At 34.1% G+C, this 24,238-nt stretch overlaps 1 protein-coding gene across 1 annotated transcript in view; it reads left to right on the forward strand.

Annotated features, from left to right (window-relative positions):
* Positions 1-1,349: 1,349 nt before the first annotated feature.
* Rab28 (RAB28, member RAS oncogene family) overlaps positions 1,350-24,238 on the forward strand; it is a 67,037-nt gene continuing 44,148 nt past the window's right edge. The window contains exons 1-3 of the mRNA XM_028785016.1: positions 1,350-1,456; positions 6,561-6,649; positions 15,474-15,603. Coding sequence (XP_028640849.1) covers positions 6,620-6,649; positions 15,474-15,603 — 160 coding nt within the window. The 5' untranslated portion in view covers positions 1,350-1,456; positions 6,561-6,619. The remainder of the gene's footprint in view (positions 1,457-6,560; positions 6,650-15,473; positions 15,604-24,238) is intronic.

Below are 24,238 nucleotides of genomic sequence, written 5' to 3' on the forward strand. Positions count from 1 at the left end.
TTTATGTTTGCCAGACTCAATGGAGCAATTAAAACTGACCAAAACCCCAAAGATCTTTAAAAAACACATAGCTCCATCTTCTGTTCTGATTTCTCATTTTGATACTGTTGCGAGCTTCAATGATATAATCCATGCAGTGAGTTTATTTCTAAGTGTTTGGTTGACCATCTTTCATATGGGAGTGCTCAATGAATACTTGATGCAAAAATCTTAGACATTTATTATAATCACATTATTGGAATATTAAAGAGTTTGGAGTTAAGAGTGTGCAAATTGTCCTTTGTGGGAAAAATATGACCCTTGTGTAAATGAAATGTAGCTCACCTTGCTAAAAGGACTTGAAATATGGCCAAGGGTTCCTTAGAACTTCTGTTCTAATATCATAATTAACTATTTATCCTAGATTTTTAAAGAGCTGACTTTTAAAATTAAAACAAGACTAAAGAAAAAGAAAAGAGAGAAATCAAAAAAACAAACAAAAAACCTGACAGCTTGTCCTGAGGCTTCCTTCCTCTACCTTTCGATAGGCTTTCAAGTAAAACCAGTGCATTTGAAATTCTTCATTCTGAGTTTAGAATCATTTCAGTTGTTACCAGGAGTATATTTTGCTTTTATAAGAAATGACTAAAGGAAAGCCCTGGAGTCCTTTAGTGAAATTTGGAGCTTTTATTTAAAACATGCATGAATATATGTTGCTTATAGTATCTTGTGACTTGTTAGCATTGTCTTCAGATAAATAATAGTTATTTTGCCTGTTTTCTTCTAATTTCAGAATACTAGCCCTTTTCTTTAAATGGTACACATTATCATGACAATTCTGTATAATTATTTTTGGTGTCTTAAGTATAGAGAAAAATGAACAGAATGTTTCTTGTAGAAAAACCAAAAAAATTCTACAAGTAACTTTCTCTTCCTTAATCAGTTTTCTTATTATTAGCTAATAGTACAGCTATCCTCAGAGCATGTAACCTTAGAAGGAAACTTAAAAGAGTTCTCTGGAAATTTTATTGAAGTACTATGTAAAATTGAGATCTTAATCATATTTGTTGCTTTAGTTCCCTTTTATAATTCTCAGAGTCTTATTTCTATCAAGGAGAAATAGCTTGAAAATCAGAATACCTAATGAACTTTAGCTGATTAGATTAGGCTACTGTTTCCACTGCTGGTTATAGACAAGTACAGTATTCCTGGGGAGGGTGAGTCTCTACCTTTGTGACTAATTAGAACTGTTAAAGGCTGTTTGTTGGATTAATTAAACTATATATGTTAGGGTTACTTAATAAGTTTAGAGATGTGCTTATGTTTATATATTTTTAAACAAAGAAATTAATTTTGCTATTCTGTTTATCCATTTTTTAGACCTCCTTAGCTACGTGTTTTGCTCAAGAGACATTTGGGAAACAGTACAAGCAGACTATAGGACTGGATTTCTTTTTGAGAAGGATTACCTTACCAGGTGAGAGACTATAAAACATCCGAGATTGTGTAAGTCTCATTCACAGGTCAACCTAGGTAAGAGACTATAGAACCTTACCTGTGTGAGGTTACATAACTCGCACAGAAATATGTACAGGAATTAGCTATGATTAGCAACTAGTATGAGAGTATTCTGTCCACTGGGGTAAGAAAAAGTTTATACATTTCCCTATTCTATTGCTGTTACTAGCAACTCTGCACTTTTCTTTTTTGAGAATAAACAATTGTTGCTTATAAAATTCCAGAAAAAAAATCAAATGCTATACATTTGTTGACTGCTATTGTATTAATTAAATGTAAAAGTATTGAGAAGGATTTAAAAATATTATTTGGATTCGATTCTGTTCAGCTATTTGTTTGGAAGTTGGAGCAGCAGTATAATGTAGCTGTGGAACTTCTGTGCTCTAATATGTGAATGCTGTTTTATGCAAGGCAGCATGAAATTGCTGGCATTTAATAGACCACTAAAATTTAGGGTCCCTAGGCACTCATAAAAGTACAGTTTGAGCATTCACGATGTTTCAGTTCACCATGCAAAGACACTATTTAGATGCCAGTTGCAGCACATTTTGTGGGAAATACAGGGAAATAATAACACAAAGAGAGTGGTCTATGTTTCAGGTTAGTTTCTGAACAATTAGAGCTTTAAATTGTATCCATTTAATTTCAGTGTTTAAATGACATGTTTCAAATGCCTTATTAAAAGTAGTTATCTAGGTTGATTTTTTAAAAACCATCACTGTCTCATCTTGAATTAAGTGGTTGCAATTGTAATATACGATTTCTATACTGAAATGTGAATAAGTTTCAGTAGTATTGGAATTAGTTCCCCTCTCAAATGCCCCACCTATTGGTAACTTTCTATGAAAATTATAGAGCAGTTAAGGAAAGCTTTTGGCAATTGGAGATATTGTTTATATCTCATCACTACTATCTCCTGTTATATTTTTGGTGGTTTATGATTAGATCTCAATCCAAAATAGGTTAGGTGATACAGTATGAGAAAAAAAAATCTAAATTCTAGTTTTTTTTATTGTTCAGAGGTTTAATGAGAAGCATATGTATAGTTTGTTCATTATTTCATTTATATTGTCTTTTCCTGTATTCAAGATTGAAATATCATTTTACTTGCTCATAGTGAGCGAGCAGTTGCTAATAGACTAGATACATGCACAGCTTCTACAACATGCATCCTGAAACCACAATTGCGCAAGCCTGACGTAGTGAGTCTAATTGTTTGATACACAGATCCTCAGTATGGTGTTTTGTTATTAGTATTTTCCTGGGATGATTAATTAGTCAAAGCACCAAATTACCTTTTAGTTTTGTTTTAATTTTCTAATCTTTAGTTGAAAGGCAGAAATAAAGGAACAAAAATCTACCCAAATATTAATATTATAAACAAAAGATAGTTGTGTATATTTTGTATATATGATATTTCTGGTGATTTCAGAACTGTTGCACAATATTATGAGTCCAAAAATTGTGACTTACTTTGTAAAATATTGTTGATATTTTTGAAATACAAATTTATAACATGTTTAGATTTAGAAAGATTTTAGATTAAAAATGGCTTTAGGAAATGTAGGCTTTTAATGAATGTATGTTTTAATTTTCCTAATGAAGTTTGATGAGTAGAATTCCAGAGAAAAATCATTTTTAGAAGATAATTTTAGTTACTTAAATGGTTGAAAATCATCACAGATATTTCAGTTAAAAATTATTTTAGTATATTTTGATTTAATATAAAATTATATTTTATTAAGTATATACTCTGCATACTCTGACTCCAGTTTCAAGTTATTGTAATGTCTAAGGTATGATGATTAGTGTTTGTATCATTTGTTAACTTAATGTTACAGGAAACATTCTTTGAATTTATAGTAATATAACATAGCATGTGAATTTAATATTTGTTATGAGTTTAGTCACATTGTTAAGAGTTGTAAACTCCCTGTCTATTTATTCACATTTTCCTCATGCATCCTTTCAAGGTCATTTCTTTGTGATACTTATCCATTTTAGAATATTTCACAATCTGGTATGCTGTATAGTCTGGATGCAACCACTGTGCAGATTTTGCTGCTTAAAATAGTGTATCTGTTAGTCAGAGATTCTGCTGATAGAGCTTCTTAAGAGCCTTAGTCAAAATACCTTCAGGAAGCCTGTGGTACAGTCCAGTAAACAGCGCTCGTTCTACTGTGAAAAGGATTTCTGAGTCTTTGGCACAAGAAGTGGGCAGTCCTGTGTTTTTGAGTTCCATCATGACTATGTAGCACTTTAAGTAAGGTTAACCAAAGCACCAAGTGTACTTATACAGGGTCACTGTTGAATCCCTGTGGTGGCTGTGACTCATGACAAATGCAGCTGACTTATATTTTATCTTTTAATATAAATGCTACTTCATTTAATCTTTTTCCCTAGTCATATGTCATTTCTTACAGAGGACAGGGATTTTATAGCAGTTTGCATTTGAGATTAGAATGCTGACAGATTCTTTAATGTTTTTTACTTGTTAAAATTTTGATTTTAGAATATATTACATTGATAAACTGAGCATCTTTGTATAGCTTTATAGCTATACCATATTAAAAATGTAATAGCTATTGCATGATGTGCCGGCAAAAACTTAAATGTAAATATATTTGAATCATAGTTTTATGTTATTTTTGGTCCTCAGGTAGAAAGTACCCATTTTATTTTTTACTTTGTGTACTAGTAAGTCTAAAATTAAAATGTAGATGTTAAAGAATTTTTCTAAGAATATGAAATAACTATGATGATAATATTACTCATTGAAGGGAAAAACCATAGTAATTTTTCTAGCTAGGTTTTTATAATTAAAGTTATGTGCTAATAATAATTCTATGGAAATTTTACTTCTTAGTGATTGGAATCTATATCTTAAGAAAATAAAATGTAAGCAAATAACAAAAAGTATTTATTCATAAAGATAAAAATTTTAAAATTACCTTCTTGCACAAATGTGAATCTTCTAGATGAGAATTGAGTATCTGAGCTGGCTGCTTAAGTGACTCACCAGCATTTGGAAGCACACAGTTAAGTGTGTTCCTGACGTTATAGCAGAACTATTTATAATGTGTAATTCAGAGAAGCCCTGGATATCAGAATGAAAAAGAAGAGGGAGAGGGGAAAGAGCGTCATATCTGGATGCTAGCTTAAGCAGTAGAGATTATTGGGCCTTGAGGAAATGGGATTAAATACTTAGTAATTATTAATGTGTGGCCTGAAATTTTACTCTGTGTGCTTTACTATCGGGGAGCGCTGTCTTTTGCTGTAAACTGAGGACTTCAGTTTTGCAAGTGAAATGAATAGACTGCTGCCTGTGGACTGCAGGCTTCCAAACCTCATCCATACCTGTCTAGTGACAGTTAGCTTTGTTCCCACCTGATTTGAGATGGCATCAGAAAAGACGAGGTTAGCTTTGGTTTTCATAAACATTAGAATTTTAAGAAATCGGATTTATACAATCTGTTGGCTAATAGTCTGTGATATTTGGGTTTCAAATTAATAGAGCTTTAAGAACATCTTGGTCACGACTCAGCGCTGGAGCTGCATGTATGCAATGACCACGGCGATAAACTCCGGTAGCTTTCATTAGTGCTAATGGGTGTCCTTCCTAGACGTCTCTGCACTGTATCAGATAGGACAGATCTACATCTAAATAATGGAAATCTTGTAACACAAGTCCACAGAAACGAAGCTGAAGTGTAAAACTTTGGTGATTAATTCACTGTTGTGCTTTCTTTTCAGAAGTATAGTTAAATGGTGGAACAGACGTTCTCAGATTATAGTGTTTTACATTTATTTAAAAATTCATGGTTTAAAATCTGTTTTATTTTTGAAGAGAGTTAATTTTCTTAACTTTATAAAAATTTTTATTTAAAAAGTTTTCCAATTTGTGAAACATTCTGAAGGTACCAGGACAGACTTTGGAGAAAATAATATAATTTTATGAGAAAAAAGTTTGAAATTTTCAACTAATATATAATGTAGGTGGTCTTTGACTTTTGTAGCTTAATAATTAGTTGTATTGTTAAGAGAGTAAAGTTTATTTAATTTTTGTTCATGTCAATATTTTGTAAAATGCATACATTAATTCAAAGATTGCCTTTTAGTGTTCTTGGTAGCTTTTTAAAGTAATGCTTGTATGGGATATAACATTAGATTACTATGAAGGCTTTGAAGGACACATAATCATTTGTTTCAATCATCATGCTTGAATCATCAGGCATGAATCATATGAATCATAGAGTTTAGAAATATACTCTGCCTGTAATCACTGTTTGAGCTCTTAATAGAGGTCTTTAACATTTATATTTTAGAGATTAGATACAAAAACCTAATTATTATGTTTACCTTTATATATAATAGCTGACATTCAGATTAAAACTTCATTTGAATAGAAATTATGGGTGTATTTTTATAGTGTGTTTAGAACATGTGGAGTTTAGAACTAACAGCACTTTTCATGAGTGATTGGGTAGGTTGGTGTATAAAAACTTTTATCTTTATATTGAAAGTATCTTTTCCTCTGTAAATGTGTGTTTTATATCATATATTTATATATTATATTTATATTATATTCTCTGAAAGTATTTCACTTTGTTAAGGCTTACATTTGTAAATTAATGTATATAGTACTTTATTTATTTTAATTTTGTTTTGTGAGATGAGTCTCACTCACCATGTAGACCTGGCTGTCCTAGAACTCTATATTAGGCTGGTCACCAACTCATAGAGATTCTCCTGGAATGCTGGGATTAAAGACATGTATCACCATGCCAGACACTGAAAAAAAAATATATATATATATTTTTTTTTCCTGTGTGTGTGTGTGTGTGTGTGTGTATTTCCATAGAAATATCAGGTAAAGTTTCCCCAGCACAATTTGTTTGACAGCAGTGTTTTCAGTTTTAAATATCTGACCATGTAAACTTGCAGAACAAAATGCAAATAGATACCAGAGTTTATTGTTGTTACTTAGTGCTCTCTGATACTGCGCCTAGCTGTTAGATTGTTAGTCTTTTTTATTCCTATTTTATATTATTTTTATATTCTAGGAAATTTGAATGTTACTCTTCAAGTTTGGGATATAGGAGGGCAGACAATAGGTGGCAAGATGTTGGATAAATACATCTATGGAGCACAGGTATGATGTAAATTCTATGATTATCTTAATATTTTGAATACTTTTCTTAAAAAAGCATGCAGATACACATTATACATAAATAAACACAATTTTAATTTTATTTTTTCTTTATTTAATGTGTATATATTTTAAAAATTAATTTTTAATTTATTTTGCTTGCACATATGTCTGGGCATCATATGTCTGTGGTGCCTAAGGAAGCCAGAAGAGGGCATCCGATTCTCTGGGACTGGAGTTACAGATAGTTGTAAAGCTGCTATGTGGGGGCTGTTAAACCTGTGTTCTCTAGAAAAGCAGCCAGGGCATTTCTCCAGCTGGCTAATTTCATTTCTTTGGTTTATGTTGAGACAGGGTGTCAATGTGAAGCTCTGGCTGGACCAGGCTGGCCTTTGACTCAGAGGTCTTCCTGCTTCTGCCTCCCAAGTACTGTTATTAAAGGCATAGACTACCATGTTTGGCTTGCTATTTTGATTTTTATCTGATATGTAGATTTTATATGTGCTAGTCCTTTGGTTTCATTCATTCCAGACTACATTTGCAGTGGTTTGGTGGAAATTGGAAAATGCTTTAAAACTCTCTTGAACTTATTTTACTAAATACTACTGTTGTTGGTTGAAAAAATACAGTAATTTGGTTTCATAACTACTATTAATAAACTGAATGAAATATTTAAAGGGATATTTCATTTTAAGTTGAAAGAAACAAAAGATATATTAACATATCTGTCTTTTTGAACTGTGTATTGGCTTATTAAATAATTATGTTAGACTAATATTTGTAACCTTATTCTGTACTAGACAAGTAGATACGATTTTATGTATGAAATAATATAATAGTTTAATGATAATAACAATGTTTTCAAAGGAAGTCTACGTATAAATGACATTTGAATATTTTCCTAAACTTTTTTTTTTTTTTTTTTGGCAATTTGTTATTGTAACAGATATAATTTATGGTTGTGTCTTTTTTTTTTTTTTTTTTAAAGACCAGATCTAATTCTATGGTCCAGCCTGGCCTGGAACTCACTTGTAGCCCAGGCTAGCTTTAAACTGATGGTAGTCCCCTTCTGCCTTAGCCACCAAGAGTTGAAATTACAGGTGTGAACCACTATATGCCTGGCTATAATTTATGCTTTAAATACAATTATATAATAGAAAATATACGTTAGCAAAACTCTTTAGGAATTATTTTATTTTAAAGATACCCAGTGAAGAATAATTACCTTTTAAATGCTTTGACAGATTGTTTTTTCTTTTTGACAGAGATGTTAAGGATGCAGTAATGCTATTTATGCCGTTGTCTACTGAAGTAGCATGTTTGTGGGCAAGTGTAGAAGTGCATGGCACTATTTTACCCTTACACAGGATTTGTGTATGTACTATTTATTTTTGCTTTTGCTTCTGGTATTAGTTTGCAGCTTCTCCATCATCATGAGACATGAGGGTAATCTCTAAATGTTCATACTGCTTTATTGGAGTTTGGTGTTTTAAGTATAGAAAGCATAATTTGCTTTAGTGAAACTATGTGCTGGGATTAAAAGCATGCATTGCTACATCTGGTACCCAGAATTCTTATATTTACTTTTTGAGAACATTTGGATTTGGTGAAATGACCTTCATTTCCTAGAAGAAAGTGAGTGTTATGTGCCTTCTTAGAATGTGTTCTCCATGGCTCTACCTTGATGTACATGTTGACTTCTTAGTCACAACTCTGTTACCAAGCATGTTCTCTCCTATGCTAAGTAACAGCATAATGCAGTATTTCTGAGAAATTCATTTTAAAAACTTGAAATTCTGAGAAGATGAAATAAATTATCATAAGTTAATGATACTATAATACCTTTTTTTGTGCTCTGCAGAAATTTTAAACCTAAAAGGTATGTCGAATATACAAAAGTACATTTACCAGTAGGTGCTTCTGAAATATATGTAAATAATATACCTCAGCCAAGGACACCAACATTTGGGGAGTCACTTTTTAACAGGACATAAAGGCTTCATACATAGTGTTTAGGGAGTATGTTTTTAGGATACTAGCTTAATATACTACTTAGAAAACCTCTGGCTGAGGTTTTCTGACTTCTGCATTGTTTATAGAATTATCTTACATATTTTTCTTCAGTGTTGTAGAAGAATTATCTTATATAAGTCTGGGTCAATAAGGTGTAGATTATTGTTTCTTGTGTGCATGTGAATGTTTTTTAAAGCATTAGTATCCAGGAAGAAATTTATTTGAAAGATGGGAGTTTACTAGTCTTAGATAAAATTGATTATTTTATCTTCTTCACTTTTTCTCCTAGCAATATTAAACTTTAACAAGAGTCCTATTGAATAGTGTAGGTTGAAACCAAGAACTGACCTCCAGAATTAAGATATTTTGACAAGAACTAGTTTTACGAATTAAAATAAGTTCTAGTTAAATGCCTAGTTTTTAAATTAACTTAAAAATTTCTAGAAGTCTTGAGTAAGATGTTATAGGCTATTTTTCCTAGTGGTTAGGAGCAAATACACAGCACATAGTGTTTAGTGCCCTGTAACCTGTGGCTAACAGAGGCTAATAACAAACCTCAGGGAAGGGCTGGATGTTTCATTTTTGTAGCTCTTTCCATCCTGGAATCTAAGTGGTTTGCAAACACTGCTCTACTGAGCATAAACTCAATGAAGTGTAGTCATTTGTGAGGTAGAACACAACTACTATTGTGCATCAGTGCCCCACACAGACGAGCCTGCTTGTTAACCACCAAGAAAATGATTTGGTGCCAGCATGACAGCTAGAGACAGATTATATCTAAAAGCTTGACTCTTGAGACCTTTTACTATGATTTTTTTTATTGAAAATTTGCCAAATATAGCTGTATTTATAGCCTTCTTGCACTAGCCTTTTTCAAAAATGTTTTTATTTGTAGTTTTTAAAATTAAATCTAATTATATTATTTTTGTCTTCTTTTACCTCCCTTCAGTCATTTCTATTTCCCCTTCCCTTGGGTCTTCTTAAATTGATGGTCTCTTTTTATTTAATTATTATTCATATGTATCTATAAATGCATAAATATATAAATACAACCTGCTGAGTCCATTTGTGCTAGTATGTTTCTATATTGTAAGTGTACTATTTTATAGCCATTGCATAGTATCTATGATTTAATTACTTTCTCTGTGTAATTAAGAAATGAAATAAATTATTTCTCTTGCAGGTTAGATTAAAAAAAAAACAAATCAATGAACTCTTTTCTTCCTTTTTTATAATTTGGAGTTTATTGCTAAAGATGGTTGTGAGCCTCCATGTGGGTTCTGGGAGTTGAACCCAGGTTTTCTGCAAGAAAAACAAGTCCTCCTAACCTCTGAGCCATCTCTTCAGCCCTGAACCTTTCATTTTTGAGATTATGATATAGTCAATATTTTATAATTATTAAGATTAAGATTACTATAGTCTAATTTAAATAAAATTATAGTAAAGGCAGTCACTAGGAAAATTATTAAGAATATGAAATGTTATAATTAAAATTAAGGTATCATTTGCCAATTATAATGAAATTATAATAAAAATGAGGAAAACTTATTAAGGGCATGAAGTATTGCCACCAGTATGTATTACTTACAAATAGCAATCAGTTATGTACCTTGAGAATGCTGTGTAGTTGTTGTAATGACTAATGCTTGTTAAATACATGAAACACATGCAGGCAAAGTACTCCAGAAAGTAACCTTGTGTTTATGTAGAAGTGTTGAACGTTACAAAGAGAAGTGGTCCTGTCTTCTTGAAACTGAATTGGAAGGTTTAGTATGGCAAAGGCACTGGAGGATTGAAAGAAGCATTTCTTAAGGTTGAAGTATGCTTTCCAAAGGTCCTTGAAAAGGTTTGTGAAGACAAGGAATAACTGGAGGCTGAGTTAGGGAGGGAAACAGAAGGGCGGCATAAACATAAAGAAAGGAGAAAGATGATGGCCTGTGGGTGGTCAAAGGTATCTGGAAAAGGAGAAATGCTAATGGCTTAAATGTCCACAGCATTGCAAAGGTAATTAGATTCCACATGATTATTCTGGGACTGGAGTTGAAGTTAAAATGTCCTTCACGTCTGAGAAAGCTGTATTTGTTTGTTATAGTTTTTGGAGGGAGTCAGAGGAGCCCTGGATTGGCTGATATAGCAAGAGACCCAGTTCTGAGGGATTTCCTGAGGCGCTGATTACCCAAGAAGGCTTCTAGGGGCTGAGGCTGGGGGTAGAAGGCCCTGGGAGCAAAAGTTTTGGTAATGAATGTCAGATATTTGGTTTATTTCACCTGTATTGCCAAATTCGTAGCCATGAAGTTGATTATATACCCATTTGATGTCTGTGCTGTCAGCAGTGACGACTTTTTATTCACTCTGATACTGCTCACTGTCTTTTCCCTGGAACTGATTTTTAAAGGAATCTTTTTTTGTACTATTTTTCCTCTTTTCAACTTTATTAATTTGTGCTTTACTTTCATTTCTACTCCTTTTTGTTTGCTTTATCTGAAATTGTCCTTATTTTGGTATCCTATCATAGGAACTTAGATTATTGGTCTTTCTTCTTTTCTATAAATAGATATATTCAATCCAAACCACTATATTAGTTACTTTTCTGTTGCTGTGATAAAAACCATCGGGACCAAAGCAACTTATACAAGAGTTTATTTTGGATTATGATTCCAGAGGGTTAAGTGTCAATCACAGTGGAGAGGTATGACAGCAGGTGACAGGCATAATTACAAGGACAGGAATCGGAGAAAGCAAATCTTCAGCTGCAGACACAAAGTATCCTTATCAGAGTAGTGGTGATTCCTTGGATTAGCCCCTTAAGAGGAGGCTTTTGACTGTTGATGTGTTGGAGTTCTCTTATAAAAGAATGGGATAGGAGGATTGTTGGCTCCTCAACTGATATTGCAGCAGCTCCCACCCACACCTGTCTGCCATGTGTATGCAATTCTGTTCTAATTGCTCTTGGCCTCTTGGTCTTGGAAGGTACTGGAGTATGAAGTGTGTAGAAGGTTAACTGAAGGGCCACTCCATCTCTGCAGCTATGGGAAAAGTCATCTAGGCTGGAGGGAGACCTTCTGAGAATATGGCTGTTTCAGGGCTACTTTCTCCTTGTCAGAACCACTAGTGGACCTTTTTTTGCTCTGCAAGTTCCTGGAGGTGAATCCTGTGAAAGTGGGGTATGGCCTGGAGACTGAGCTGCTGAGAGTCTCTTGTGCTTCAATGATTCCACAGTTGATTATAGGTTGTCAGCATCATTACTGTGTAGATAATCCTACATTACCACCTCCAGCATCTTCTGATCCAGGGAAGTAGGGCTTGTCTGTGACTGTCGTAAATTTACTGTGCTTTCCTTGATGTGCTCCAATCTCAGCTCTCTGATGAGCCCTGAAAAAATCTGATTTTTATGTTGTAAGGACAGATGATGACCAAAGTTCTTTATTTGTCAGAACCCAAAACTCCTAAAATTTCTTTTGCATTTTGTTGTTTTATTTCTTTCATATCAGCTTTTCAGATATTTCTGTATAACACTGAAAGTCAAATCCCGTAATAATTATGATGGTAAGAGCAAAGATAAAGTAGTTGTTTTTATGTTTAATTGTGTTGAAAATATTTGGGTTGGAGGATAGCTAGGTTAGTGAATGAAGTTTATTTATTTTTTATGAGTCTAAAAAGATTCAAAAGAATCTTTTGACTCACAGATATGGGGACACATTGGTCTAGAGTAGGGATTGACTGACTTTCCTATAAAGAGGTCGATGTAAATATTTCAGGGAAGCCTTGCAGGGTATTATCTCTTTTGCAGTGAAGCAGGTCTGCACTTGTAATGCTAAAGCAGCCACTGATGATTTGTAAGCAAATCCACATTAAATAGAAGTTTATGAAATATACATGGACTGGAACCTTTAATGGAGATCCACATGCCTATACCTTCTGAATCCTTGGCTTAAAGGCATGGACCACTGTGCAAGCCACCAGTACATGGTGGCATATGTGTTCTACTTGCATGTGTTTTGTCTAACTCAGCTACTGTTACCTTGAGTAAAGATTTTCATGTATTAATCAAAAGATTCTACCATCTCAAGGATTAGTTATCACATGTTAGCCTTTATTTAATGAGTATTTAACACCTCAAAGATACCATGAGAATATGATTGACATTGAATAATAAAAATCATGTACAGTGGAGCTAGAGAGATGACTTAGCAATTAAAAGCATTTGAATATTCTTCCAGAGGATCTGTTTTCAATTCCCATCACCCACAGGGCAGCTCACAACTGTCTGTAACTTCTGTTCCAGGGATGTGACATCCTCATACAGACATACATACATATACATACATAGGTGTACATAAAAATAATTAAGTTACTAAAAAGTCATGTACGGTTATGCATAGTGCTAATTTCACATCTATTTGGTGTGCGTTCTTAGTCTCTTAATCATATAGCTGTATTAAACATTTTAAAAGTGAATAATTAAAGGTATGTCCAGGTCTAGAATCCAAGGGTAGGACTCTTTCAGCAAACAATAAATACCGTCACCCCCCCACAGAGGGAGGCAGAGTCAGTAAATTGGGAATGGCTGTCTCTAGAGTTTAGCTTCAGAACTATATTCTTCAATAAGTTGAAATTATACTTTTTGTTTTAGATAACTTTATTTTGGTTAATGGTCAAAAAGGTTTTTGAGACTGGGTCTTGCTCTGTAGTCTAGACTATTCTAGAGTTCACTGTATAGTAGAGGCTAGAGGCAACAATCCTGCCTTAGCTTCTTTAGTTCTGGGAGTATAGCCATGAGACACCACATCTGACTTTAAAGTTACAGAATAATGAAGTTGAAAAGAATCTTGGAGACTCCAGGAATCTTATTTTAAGATTTAGGTTTTTTTTTCAATGTGTATGATGGCTATTTTGCCTGCATGTTTTATCTGTGTATCACATGTTTGCGATTCCCCCATAGGCCAGAATAGAATGTTGGATCCTCTGAAACTAGACTTGCAGACTGATGACAGCTGTCATATGGGTGCTGGGAACTAAATCAGGGCCTCTGAAGAAAAGCCAGTGCTCTTAAACCTTGAACCATCTCTACTCCCTAGAAATCTACTTTTAAAGACAAGAAGCAGGTGTCTTAAGGGCCAGTATGGCTTAATAAAGACAAGAAGCAGGTGACTTAAGGGCCAGTGTGGCTTAACAAAAACTCAGTACTGTAAGATCATATTAGCAGCCAGTTTGTTCTAGTGTTAGAACCTCAACCCTTAATTTTTGGCAGTTTTTGTGAGCGAGTTGTTGAGTGCACTCATGATTAAATTTTTCATAAAGCTCAAAAATGTTGTTAGAAATGTTATGTGGTCAAAATGAATTATTTACTAACTGCTATAATTTCTGTTGTCTGGGCTCCCAAGGTTGTTTACATTTATAGTTTATGTGTTGGGTAGAAATGCTATGTAGTGTTCCAGTAGTGTCTATATTCAGTAATGTCACATTGATAGCTGCCACAGTGAAACTCCACACTTATTGCCAATTTATTACTTGCTGTAATTACTGTGTTGTATACCATCCTGTTTATATGTCTAGGTTTCCTGGAAGACTTTCTTGAACTTTAGCATACTTGTACTTTAGCGTTCCCTTCCCCAGCAGTCAGCATAATGCATGGTATGTCATCTGCAGACAAACATATTTAGTCATTTAGTACTTGGCTATAGTCCTGATTCCATCAGTTATCTATCTGGGTCATCTTGGTTATTATAATCATTTATCAGTAAAATGGGGATAATGCCAGTCTCTGTAGGAGGTGTGAGAATTGGTGTAAAGATCTCAATCTGTGTTTGATACGTAGCAGATACAAAATAGTTATTTTATTATAAGAAGTAGACATGAATACCATGAGTGACTTATCCTGTAAGCAGAGATTTGTATTAAGTGTTTGACCACAAACTGGATGAGAATCAAGAATGTAGTTCTGTTATTTTTGTGTATGTATATACTTCTCATTCTTCCTTCATAATATAATGGGATAAATTATAAAAGGAGTATGATATATAAGAGGCAGGAAGCAACCCCTCTCTTATATTTAGCTTTTCTTGGACTCTTATTATAGTATCATGTCCAGTTTTACATTGCTCATTTTAAAGAGGATGTCAAAAAACTCTATGTAGTGTGTCCTGGGAAGACTCAATAGCCATGATTAAAGGGACAGAAAATAGGCCCTTTGAGGCAGCCTTAAGGAACAGCTTTTATTTACTCTGGAAAGCAGACTGGTAAGGAGTTACTTAACTGTCTTCAAGTATATGAGGGGTTATTATAAGGAGGATACTTTCCAGTTGTTCTTTAAATGCACAGAGAACTAAAAGAGGAAATCCACAATTCATTTAAAGAAAATTGTGTTAAACACTGAAATTGCCTATCAAGGGACATTATGGAATCTTCATTTCTGAAGACATTTAAAATTGCAGCAGCAGCAGATGGTTACTTATTGAAAAGTTTGAATGTTTGACTTTGTGGAAGTGAGAGACAATATGTAGTCCTTGTGCTTTATTGTGATAGAATTTTCTTATCTTGAATTCACTAAGAATTCTTTAGATATTTTATTGGGAAATTACTTACAATTTTGAAAAAAATCATACATTAGCTTGCATTGCATCTTTGTTTCAGAATTTATTGTAAATGGGATTATTTGTTATTGTTTCTACTTAAAACTCATTTAAGTTAAATCAATTTATTTATAAAAGCAAGTGCATTTTATAATATACTTGATATATCTGAAACTCTGAAGAGTATTATTGATATTATTTCAAAAGTATATTATAAGTATTCTATAATTCTTTTGTGACAGGGAATCCTCTTGGTGTATGATATTACAAACTACCAAAGTTTTGAGAATTTGGAAGATTGGTATTCTGTGGTGAAGACAGTAAGTGAAGAGTCAGAAACTGAGCCCCTGGTTGCTTTAGTGGGCAATAAAAGTAAGTTGTTACTACTTATTTATGTGTAGTTTTTTGCTTCTGTGGGCTGAATGTTTGTATTTTCTCACCAACTGATATATTGAGACTCAAGTTTCCCATATGGTGGTAAGTAGAGATACAGCTTTTACAAAGTCATTATTGGGTCATGATAGCAGAGCCCTCATGAATGGAATTAGTGGCCCTTATAAGAAGAAACACAACAGGATTCTTTTCCTTAGAAAGAAGGTGGCCATCAAACTAGAAGAGGGCTCATATCAATATCTGCTGGCAACTTGAGGTTGAAATTACTAGTCCCTGAAACTAAAAGAAATAAAGTCTGTTCACTGGTCTTTGGTAGTTCATTATGATGGTCCAAGCTGAGACCTTGCACAGCCATTTGCCTTCCTTTTTTTTCTCTTTAAAGACAGGATTTCTTTCTTTGTGTCCTGGCTGTCCTGTAATTTCACTCTGTAGACCAGGCTGGTCTCAAACTCAGTGATCTGCCTGCCTCTGTCTCCCAAGTGTCCAGCTGGCATTTGCCTATATTGTTGATCATTTTATTCCTAAAATATATTTGATATCTGAAAATAGATTTTTTGGAGTTTAAGTAGAATTTTTTTTAAACATGAATAGCCAGCCAACAGCATTTTTTTTCCATAAGTGACATCTAATCTTTTAACTTTGTAATATATGATATGACTCACATTGTACTCACATTGAAAGAATAACTTTCAACCATGTACACAGCCATTACAGTGAGATTAAGACCTACAGTTCAGTAACTGTTTTGAGGCTTGCTCTGCCATAATTGTTCTGTGGCTTTTGGCTGCTTTTGTAAAGGTAAGTTCAAGACTGATAGTGTATGTTTTGGCTTCCTGTGATTTTCAGGAAACAGCATGGACTGTTAAGAATGGCAACCCAGCTGGAGATTGTATGACACTACACTGTAGCTTCCTCCGTTCCAGGGGCTCTGCGACGGCTCAGCTCACTTTATGACCTATCCTAAAGATGGAATAATGCCTGAGTAGCAGTTCATTATTCCTCTTTCCATCTTTTATAAACTGTTCCTGAAATTTTAAGAGTTTATTTCTGAAATACAGATTTTTTTTGTGTATGTAAGGGAGAGTGTACTGTGTTAGGGAGAAATACTTGATAAAAAGTATAAATAAGTACTTTTTTGAGATCAGTTTCTTGAACTATAATATGTAGTATCTAGAAATTATAAAACTAAACCCAGGACTCAATTATTTGGTTCATTGACCTGTACTACTTTTGAAAAGAAAATATTAAAAAGAGTTTTAGATACATGAGGTATTATGGTATAATCTGATATTCTCCAATTTACTTGAGGTCAGAGAAAGAGAAAATGAAGTTAAATTATACCATGGAGGATTTAGTTGGGAACTGTTTTTTTGAGTACAAGAGTTGTTAAATCAACGCCTGTCTATATCACCAAGAGAATAAGCTTCTTTAAATGTCTGAAGCATGCAATACATTTTTCTCCGTAATTATTTAGGGAATAGTATTTCCTAAAGGGTGACCTAGATTTCTGCATTGTAGTTTTATATACCAAGATGAGCATTTAATAAACCTAATCCCTAATTTAAAACCATTACAAAACAGGTGTGAAGCCATTTCTCTGCAGAGTTAAAAATAATACTGTCAGCTGTCTAGAAAAAAGTATTATATGTCACAAAATGACATGGCCTTTGGTAGAAATTGTAGTGTATTTTCTTTAGTTTTAACTAAAAATTGCACATCTGTTTTATAAGTAATTCTTTTGGAGTGGATTATGATTTGTAGTTCATTGAAATCTCCCTTCCAAATAATAGGTTTGGTCACATTGGGTTCTATTTCTGTGTGCAGCTTTTCATTTTAGATGATAATTTCTTGGTCAGTTGTCATGTTACCAAAGCATTAACTTATATTCTACTTATACTTTTGTTGAAGATTTCCCATCACCATATGGGAAGCTGTAGAGGAGAGAGGAAAATTGGGAATTGTTTTTGTTTCTTTCGGGGTATAATCTAACCATCATCTGAGATAATGTCATAGTAGTGTATAATTATATGCAGTATGCTGTATGCTTAGGTTATCCTGTGACACATCCACTGTTGATTGATGTCACAACAGAATATTAGACTAGATGAAATACTGGTCTAGGCTGGTGGTGTTATACTCAGGTATTAAAAATAAGACCTATGTAAGTTATTTAAATTTTTTCAGAAAATTAGTAGATTGTTGTATTTGAGGTTTACTGATATAAAAATTCATACTTTTCATTTTTGAGTTAGTGATAACCCCTTTCTTTAAAAACTATGTATTTATAATATGCCCCTTCAGAATGACACAGAGAATATAGTCACAAAGACTGTTACATATGTGACACAGGTTACAGGTGAACGTTTCCTGGCTGTTACTTACTATATAATCTTTCATTAGCCCAATTTCATGTGATTATATAGTGAAGGATTATTCCACAGTTAAGCCTATTAGGTCTTTAACTTTGAGTCTCCTGAATATTTTACAATTTGTGTTTCTAAATTGATGTTACATTAGTTAATATAATACTGTATATTTACTTTTTATTTGGGAATACAATTTTATTTAAAAGTAGCAAAATTCACAAAAGACAGCACATTATCAAAGCAAGAGAAACAATGGATTAAGAGTAAAAACTGGTTTGTTAAACCATTGTTTAAGCATGGCTGCCTTTGGCTGAAATGTGTTTTTGTTTTTATTTTCTGTATTGTTTCTTTTATTGAAAATAGAATTTTTTTCATACAATACAATCTGATTATGGTTTCCTCTCTCCTACACCCTCTCAGTTCTTCCCCATCCAGATCCTCAGCCTTTCTGTCTTTTCTTAGAAAACAAACAGGTACCTAAGGAATAATGTTAACACACAAGATTTCCATAAAAACACAAAACCAGGGGCCATAATATATACGCAAAGGGCCTGTATGGTTATTCATATTGTGTTGTCCATCTACTGCTGGGCATGGAGCATACCATTAAGAGTGAATTTTTTTTCCCCAGGGAGACTCCCTGGGAGAAAACTGATTTTTCATTTGTAAGAGATTATCAATTGGAGATAGCTTTTTGGTTAGGGGTGCAGGGATGTGTCCACATATTCTCTCAGTTCTGGGATACCATCTGGTGTAGACCTGTGCAAGTTCTGTGCATGCTGTCACAGTCTCTGAAGTTCATATGTTCATCTTATACATCGGTTGTGCTGTTTTAGAAGGTCTTGTCTTTGTTTTTTGTCCCCTCTCGCTCTTACATTCTTTCTGCTTCCTCTTCTGTAGGGTTCCCTGAGCCAAGAGGGGATGGATTTTTTGTGGAACACAAAGCATACCTAAACATATCCTGTTTAGGGCTGAGTGTTTTAAGGTCTTTCACTCTCTGCACATTGTCTGGCTGGATCTCTGTATTTCCTCCCATCTGCTGTAGGAGGAAGCTTCTCTGATAATGGTTAAGCAAAGCACTGACCAATGTGTATAGCAGAATGTAGGAGTCATTTTATTGCTATGTACTTTTGGTAGTACAGTAGTATTTGTGTTTACCCTAGGTCCCTGGACTATTTAGTTTTCAGTTCTTGATTACTCAGGCAGTGTTGGGTGTGGTTTCTATCTTGTGGAAGTAGGCTTCATATAGAGTTTCTTGGGGGCAGAGCTTTCCAGGGTGAGGATTGGTGGGATTTCAAGCAGACTTTTTACTCTGTAGGGTGGAGGTCAATCACTTGCATCTGGAGGGGTTGGAGCCAGCCTTTATGGCCATTAGAGTGTTCTGTGGGCAGAGGCTGATGGTTGAAAGTCCTCAGGGGCAGGGCCTGGCCTTCTGTGAGGGGCTTACAATATCCACATTTAAGTGAATATATACCATATTTGTCTTTGAGGGTCTGAGTTACCTCAGTCGGTGATTTTTTTCTATCTCTATCCATTTATCTCAGAATTTCATAATTTCATTTTTAACGCCTGAGTAGTAGTCTACTTTGTATATATGTACCACAATATCTTTATCCATTCATCTGTTGATGGACATATAGGTTATTTCCCATTTCTGACTATTATGAGTAGATCAGCAATGAGCATAGTTGAGCAAGTGTCTCTATAGAGAATGAAGTATCTTTTGGTTATATGCTCAAGATTGGTGTAGCAGGATCTTGAGATAAATTCACTGTTACGTTCTGTTTCTTACAACTTAAAGAGAAAAAATGTTTTGAACAGAGATACAGCCTGTAGAAATATTAACAGCTATAGTTAAGTGTTAAAGTTAGTAGGAGGACATATCCATAACATATTGTGAGCTTATCATTAGTAGAGTATGTGATTACTTGTCTTTTATTAAAATGGAAACATTTTTGTAAAAATAGAACTTTTTTTTTAGTCTATATTCTATTCTAAAAATCTGTCACACATTAGCTAGTGATATTTCTTTGTACAACCTAAGATAGTACATGAAATATAGTGTTGTTTAAGATCACAGGGCTTTGGATCTAGAGAGACTTCTTTTACAAATACAATTTCTACATTTAACTAAGCTGTGTGTCTTCACATCTTTAAGTCTTGATTCCTTACACCTGGAAATGAAATAGTAGTTTCTGTTTGTTAAGTTTAAAGATTAAATGAAATACTATATTGTATGAAAAGCAATGAATGTTTTATGTATAGGAAGCACTCAATTTTATTTCAGTGTTAAATGTAGTTTTTTTTAAAGCATGAAATATGCATAGCTTCTATCTGCAGGATCACAAATTATAATCTATTAGATCCAAAGTAGATGTCTTATGAAACTGTCAGGGAGGGAATGAGTTTTAGGAAATCCTTTGTCACTATCTTATTTTTCCCCTCCCTATGTGCTGGAGGAGGGCCATTTATTCAACAAACTTTAAAATGATAGCTATGGCATATTAAGCTGGCCATTGTTAATTTTCTCAAATGTAGAGGCACTGCTCAAGAAGTGGTTAGCGATTCTCTTATGATCTTTGGCCATGTTACATCTGGAAACAATTACTTGCATAAAAGGCATGGAACTGAATCCACCTGGCTTAATCCCAGGTTCTTTGCTGTTGAAAGTCGTGCTTTTCCAGCTTTAGGAACTCTAGCTTGAAGAAGCCATACTGCAGAGCTTAGGAGGGTCTGATTTATTATGTTCACTTACGGACAGCTTGGTGGGTCTGGCCATGCCTCTCATACAGATAGCCTCCTGACTGGTGTTCCTGCTCCTTGTTTTGTTCAGTTAGTTGCCAAAGGAAAAATCATAGGCTGCTCCTTTAATCCTTTCTCATTGTTCTGAGTGAAATCCAGTCTCCTCCAGGTTTACAAGGTCTAGGTGATTTGATTCTGGTCGGCCTTGCAGATTTCATCATCTGTGTTCAAGGTTTGTTCCTCATTTCTCCACCCTTCCCTGTCTTTCTTTTCATAAGCCATCCAAGGTCATGTCTTCTGCAAGACATGCTTTTCTCCTTGGTCTTTGCCTTCTGCTAGCTCTATTTTGTCACTCTCATCTTGTCCTAATAGTCATCTTAAAGTTACTGCTTTGGCAGCTCAATCTCAAGGAGCCATCTAGGCCTTTGTGCGGTCATTTGTTCAGTTGTTTGTGTGGTCTTATTGTCATCTGATGCTGTTTCTTGTATGTCTTTCTAAACTAAAGCTAAACTTCATGAAAATTAAGAATATCGTTACCTGCATAATGAATAAAAGTGTTGAAACTAGATAGAAGTGTTTGTGGCCCAGAATGTTAGTCAGGGAATGATTTTCATCCTTTCTTTTAAAAACTTGTTTGAGAACTTATACATGCATGCAACATGAAAATGAGTGTCCTCAATACAAAAAAAGGTATCATTAGATGTTCTAAAGGCCAATTTGTCCCCTGGATTTCACCTTAGGGAATATTGCCAGTGGGAGTTTCTTAGAAACTGCATCACAGTTATATTATGCTTGGCCAAGTTTGAAACAAAATATAGATTGAATGTTTGCTGTTTCCTAATTTGATTTTTTTCCTGTTAGAAACCTGTACTTTGGTTTTATTTCCAAGATTTTAATTTTTATTTGCATTGAAATGTAGCTTTAATTTCTCTTCAGTGCTTTAGGCAAGATTATAACAAATAAAATGAAAATTTGGGAATGTTAACTTTTTAAGGATTGATTTAAAACTCAGTCCATGTTTTATAATTATGTGCCATCTTAATTTGTCATTTTCTCTCTTTAATCTGTTATGTTTTCTTACCATCTGATCCATCAGCTTGCTTCTTCCTCAGCTAGCTCACATTCTGAGGTGGACAGATTGTAAACAAAGTTAACAGGGGTTACATGGGAGCTGCCCTGACCCTGATTTATAGCTTCTCGGTTAGTGGTGGTAGGGTGGTTATCAGGAACATGTATTGGGGGCAGGAATTACCATGCGCCAGCATAGAGTGGATGGATGAATGATTTCTGCTCTTAAAGATATTAACCAGATCCTTTCCCAAATAAAGACTAATAACTCAGATTTTTAAACAATCTTCATGACAGATGAGGGCATAGAGAAGAGTGCATCAGGACTATTTAACAATGTTGAGTGTATATTCTTCCTAACAGTGATTGATTGTTCCTGGAGTACTATCTGCCCAGGAAGTGATGTTTTACACTGGGAAGTTGAAAGGTTACATTTTAACATACCCTATAAGTTGTGTTCTCTGTACTCAGTGGACATGTATTAGAAAAATAAGTGCATTTGAAGTTGAAAATTGTATTCATGCTCTCAATAAAATTATCACAAGGCTTTTAAAAGCCTTTTTTGTTGTTAATAAACTATGAGAAATGTATGTGTAGAATTATAGAAACATGTTTACTTGTACTGTAAATCCTTTGAGGCTTTGAAATTCTTTTATCAGGACAGTAAATAGGTGAGACTACTAAATAGTTAACATTTAAGTCTTACCCTGAAGGATTCATATCAACTCCTATAAAATTTATCAGCTACAGTATTATGGCAAGGACATTTATTTCAGAGAGCTATAATTTATAAAGCATAAACAACTCTTTTAAGGATTTGTAAAATTCATTCTGTTTATACTTCTAAACTGAAGCCTTCTGCCCCTTTCCTCATTTTTCTTTTTAATTTTTTTTATATTTTGAATATAACAATTCCAGCACACCAGACCCAGGTATTATTTTAGGTAGACCTGCTGCTTCTATTCTCACTGCTTTTTTCCTTTACATGTACAGTTTTAAAGCACAGTTGTGATTATTTGCTCAGTAGAAGCTGTTGGAAGAAAGTACACAAGTCTGGATGAGAAGCAATTCTCTATCCTGGTCCTTACATGTATACAGCATTTCAGGGAGTGCTGACCTCATTTCAGTTTACTTGGATAAGTTCTATTTCCAAATGTAGTGTGTAGTGTGTTCAGATTGGTGTGAGAACATCAGATGACTACTGCTTTATAGCCATAACCAAAACTTGTTTTTTATCTGATATCTGCTTCGGTGATGGTGTTTTGTTATTTTGTAGTGGTTTTAGATGCCTTACCTCAAATCATTTTGACTGTGACAAATTACCTAGTCAAAGAAATTTTATGTGTTTAGTTTTGTTTTCTTTGTTTTGAGTTGTGTAATCATTTGTAAAAATAATCTATACTTTTATGAGTGCCCATGGAAACCCAGGAGCCCTTTGGATCCCCTGGGGGCTGGAATTAAAGGCAGTTGTGAGCTGTCTGATGTGGGTATTAGACGTTAACTGTCTTCTGGATGAGCAGCAACTGCAGAGTTAGCTCCTATTCTCTTTTTGTTTCTTTTATGGTATGCCAGTGATTTTGAATTTTAGAAATTATTAGATTAGATAATATTAGATTAGTATACTATGTTCAGTTGATATCCCTGAGATTTCTGCTCTTTTCTGAAGGGAAACACAGGAGGGTGGATCTGGGGGAGAGGGGAGGTAGGAGCAGGAGGGACTGAGAGGAGTAGAAAGGTAGGTGAAACTGGTTCAGATGTAATGTGTGAGAGAAAAATAAAAAATATTAAAAACACCTGCAAGACAAATTTTTTTGCGAAAATGTGATTTGACGATTTTAATGATAAAAATCAAGCCCCTTTAATAGTTTATTATAGCTTATATTTGTACTAAGTATAGGACAAATCTAATTTAATTAAAGAAACTAGGAGTCAGAAAACTATTTTTTAACTTGGTGCTGTGAATTTTACTGTACTGTGTAACCTTGGGAAGTTGAATTAACCAATTTGAGTCATCTTTATAGATGGAAAGAGGGGTGAGGAGTTGAAGAGATGGCTCAGCAGTAGAGGCTTGTTGCTTATACGGAGGATCTGTATTCTATGGCTGCTGATTCCTTTCTTAAAACACAGTTGCATTTGGCTTATTGTACACCTCAGATTGTCCTTCTTCTTCTACTGGCCATTTTCCAATTTCTTTGCTGATATCTCTTCATTTTCCCAAATTCTTAAAACACATAGCAGCTAGTAATCATCTGTAACTGCAGTTCCAGGATGCTGGCAGGATTCTTGGTACACCACGGACATCAGGCACACAAACATTCATACACATAAGTAACTCTAGAAGAATTAGAAAAGAGAAGAGAGCATAGCACCATTGATATAATTCCTCAAACCCTATGTAGTTGCCAGTTGTCAGATTGTGTAATTTAACATATATATAT

This window comes from Grammomys surdaster, unplaced genomic scaffold (assembly GCF_004785775.1).
Source record: "Grammomys surdaster isolate TR1022 unplaced genomic scaffold, NIH_TR_1.0 125071, whole genome shotgun sequence".
Classification (NCBI taxonomy): domain Eukaryota; kingdom Metazoa; phylum Chordata; class Mammalia; order Rodentia; family Muridae; genus Grammomys; species Grammomys surdaster.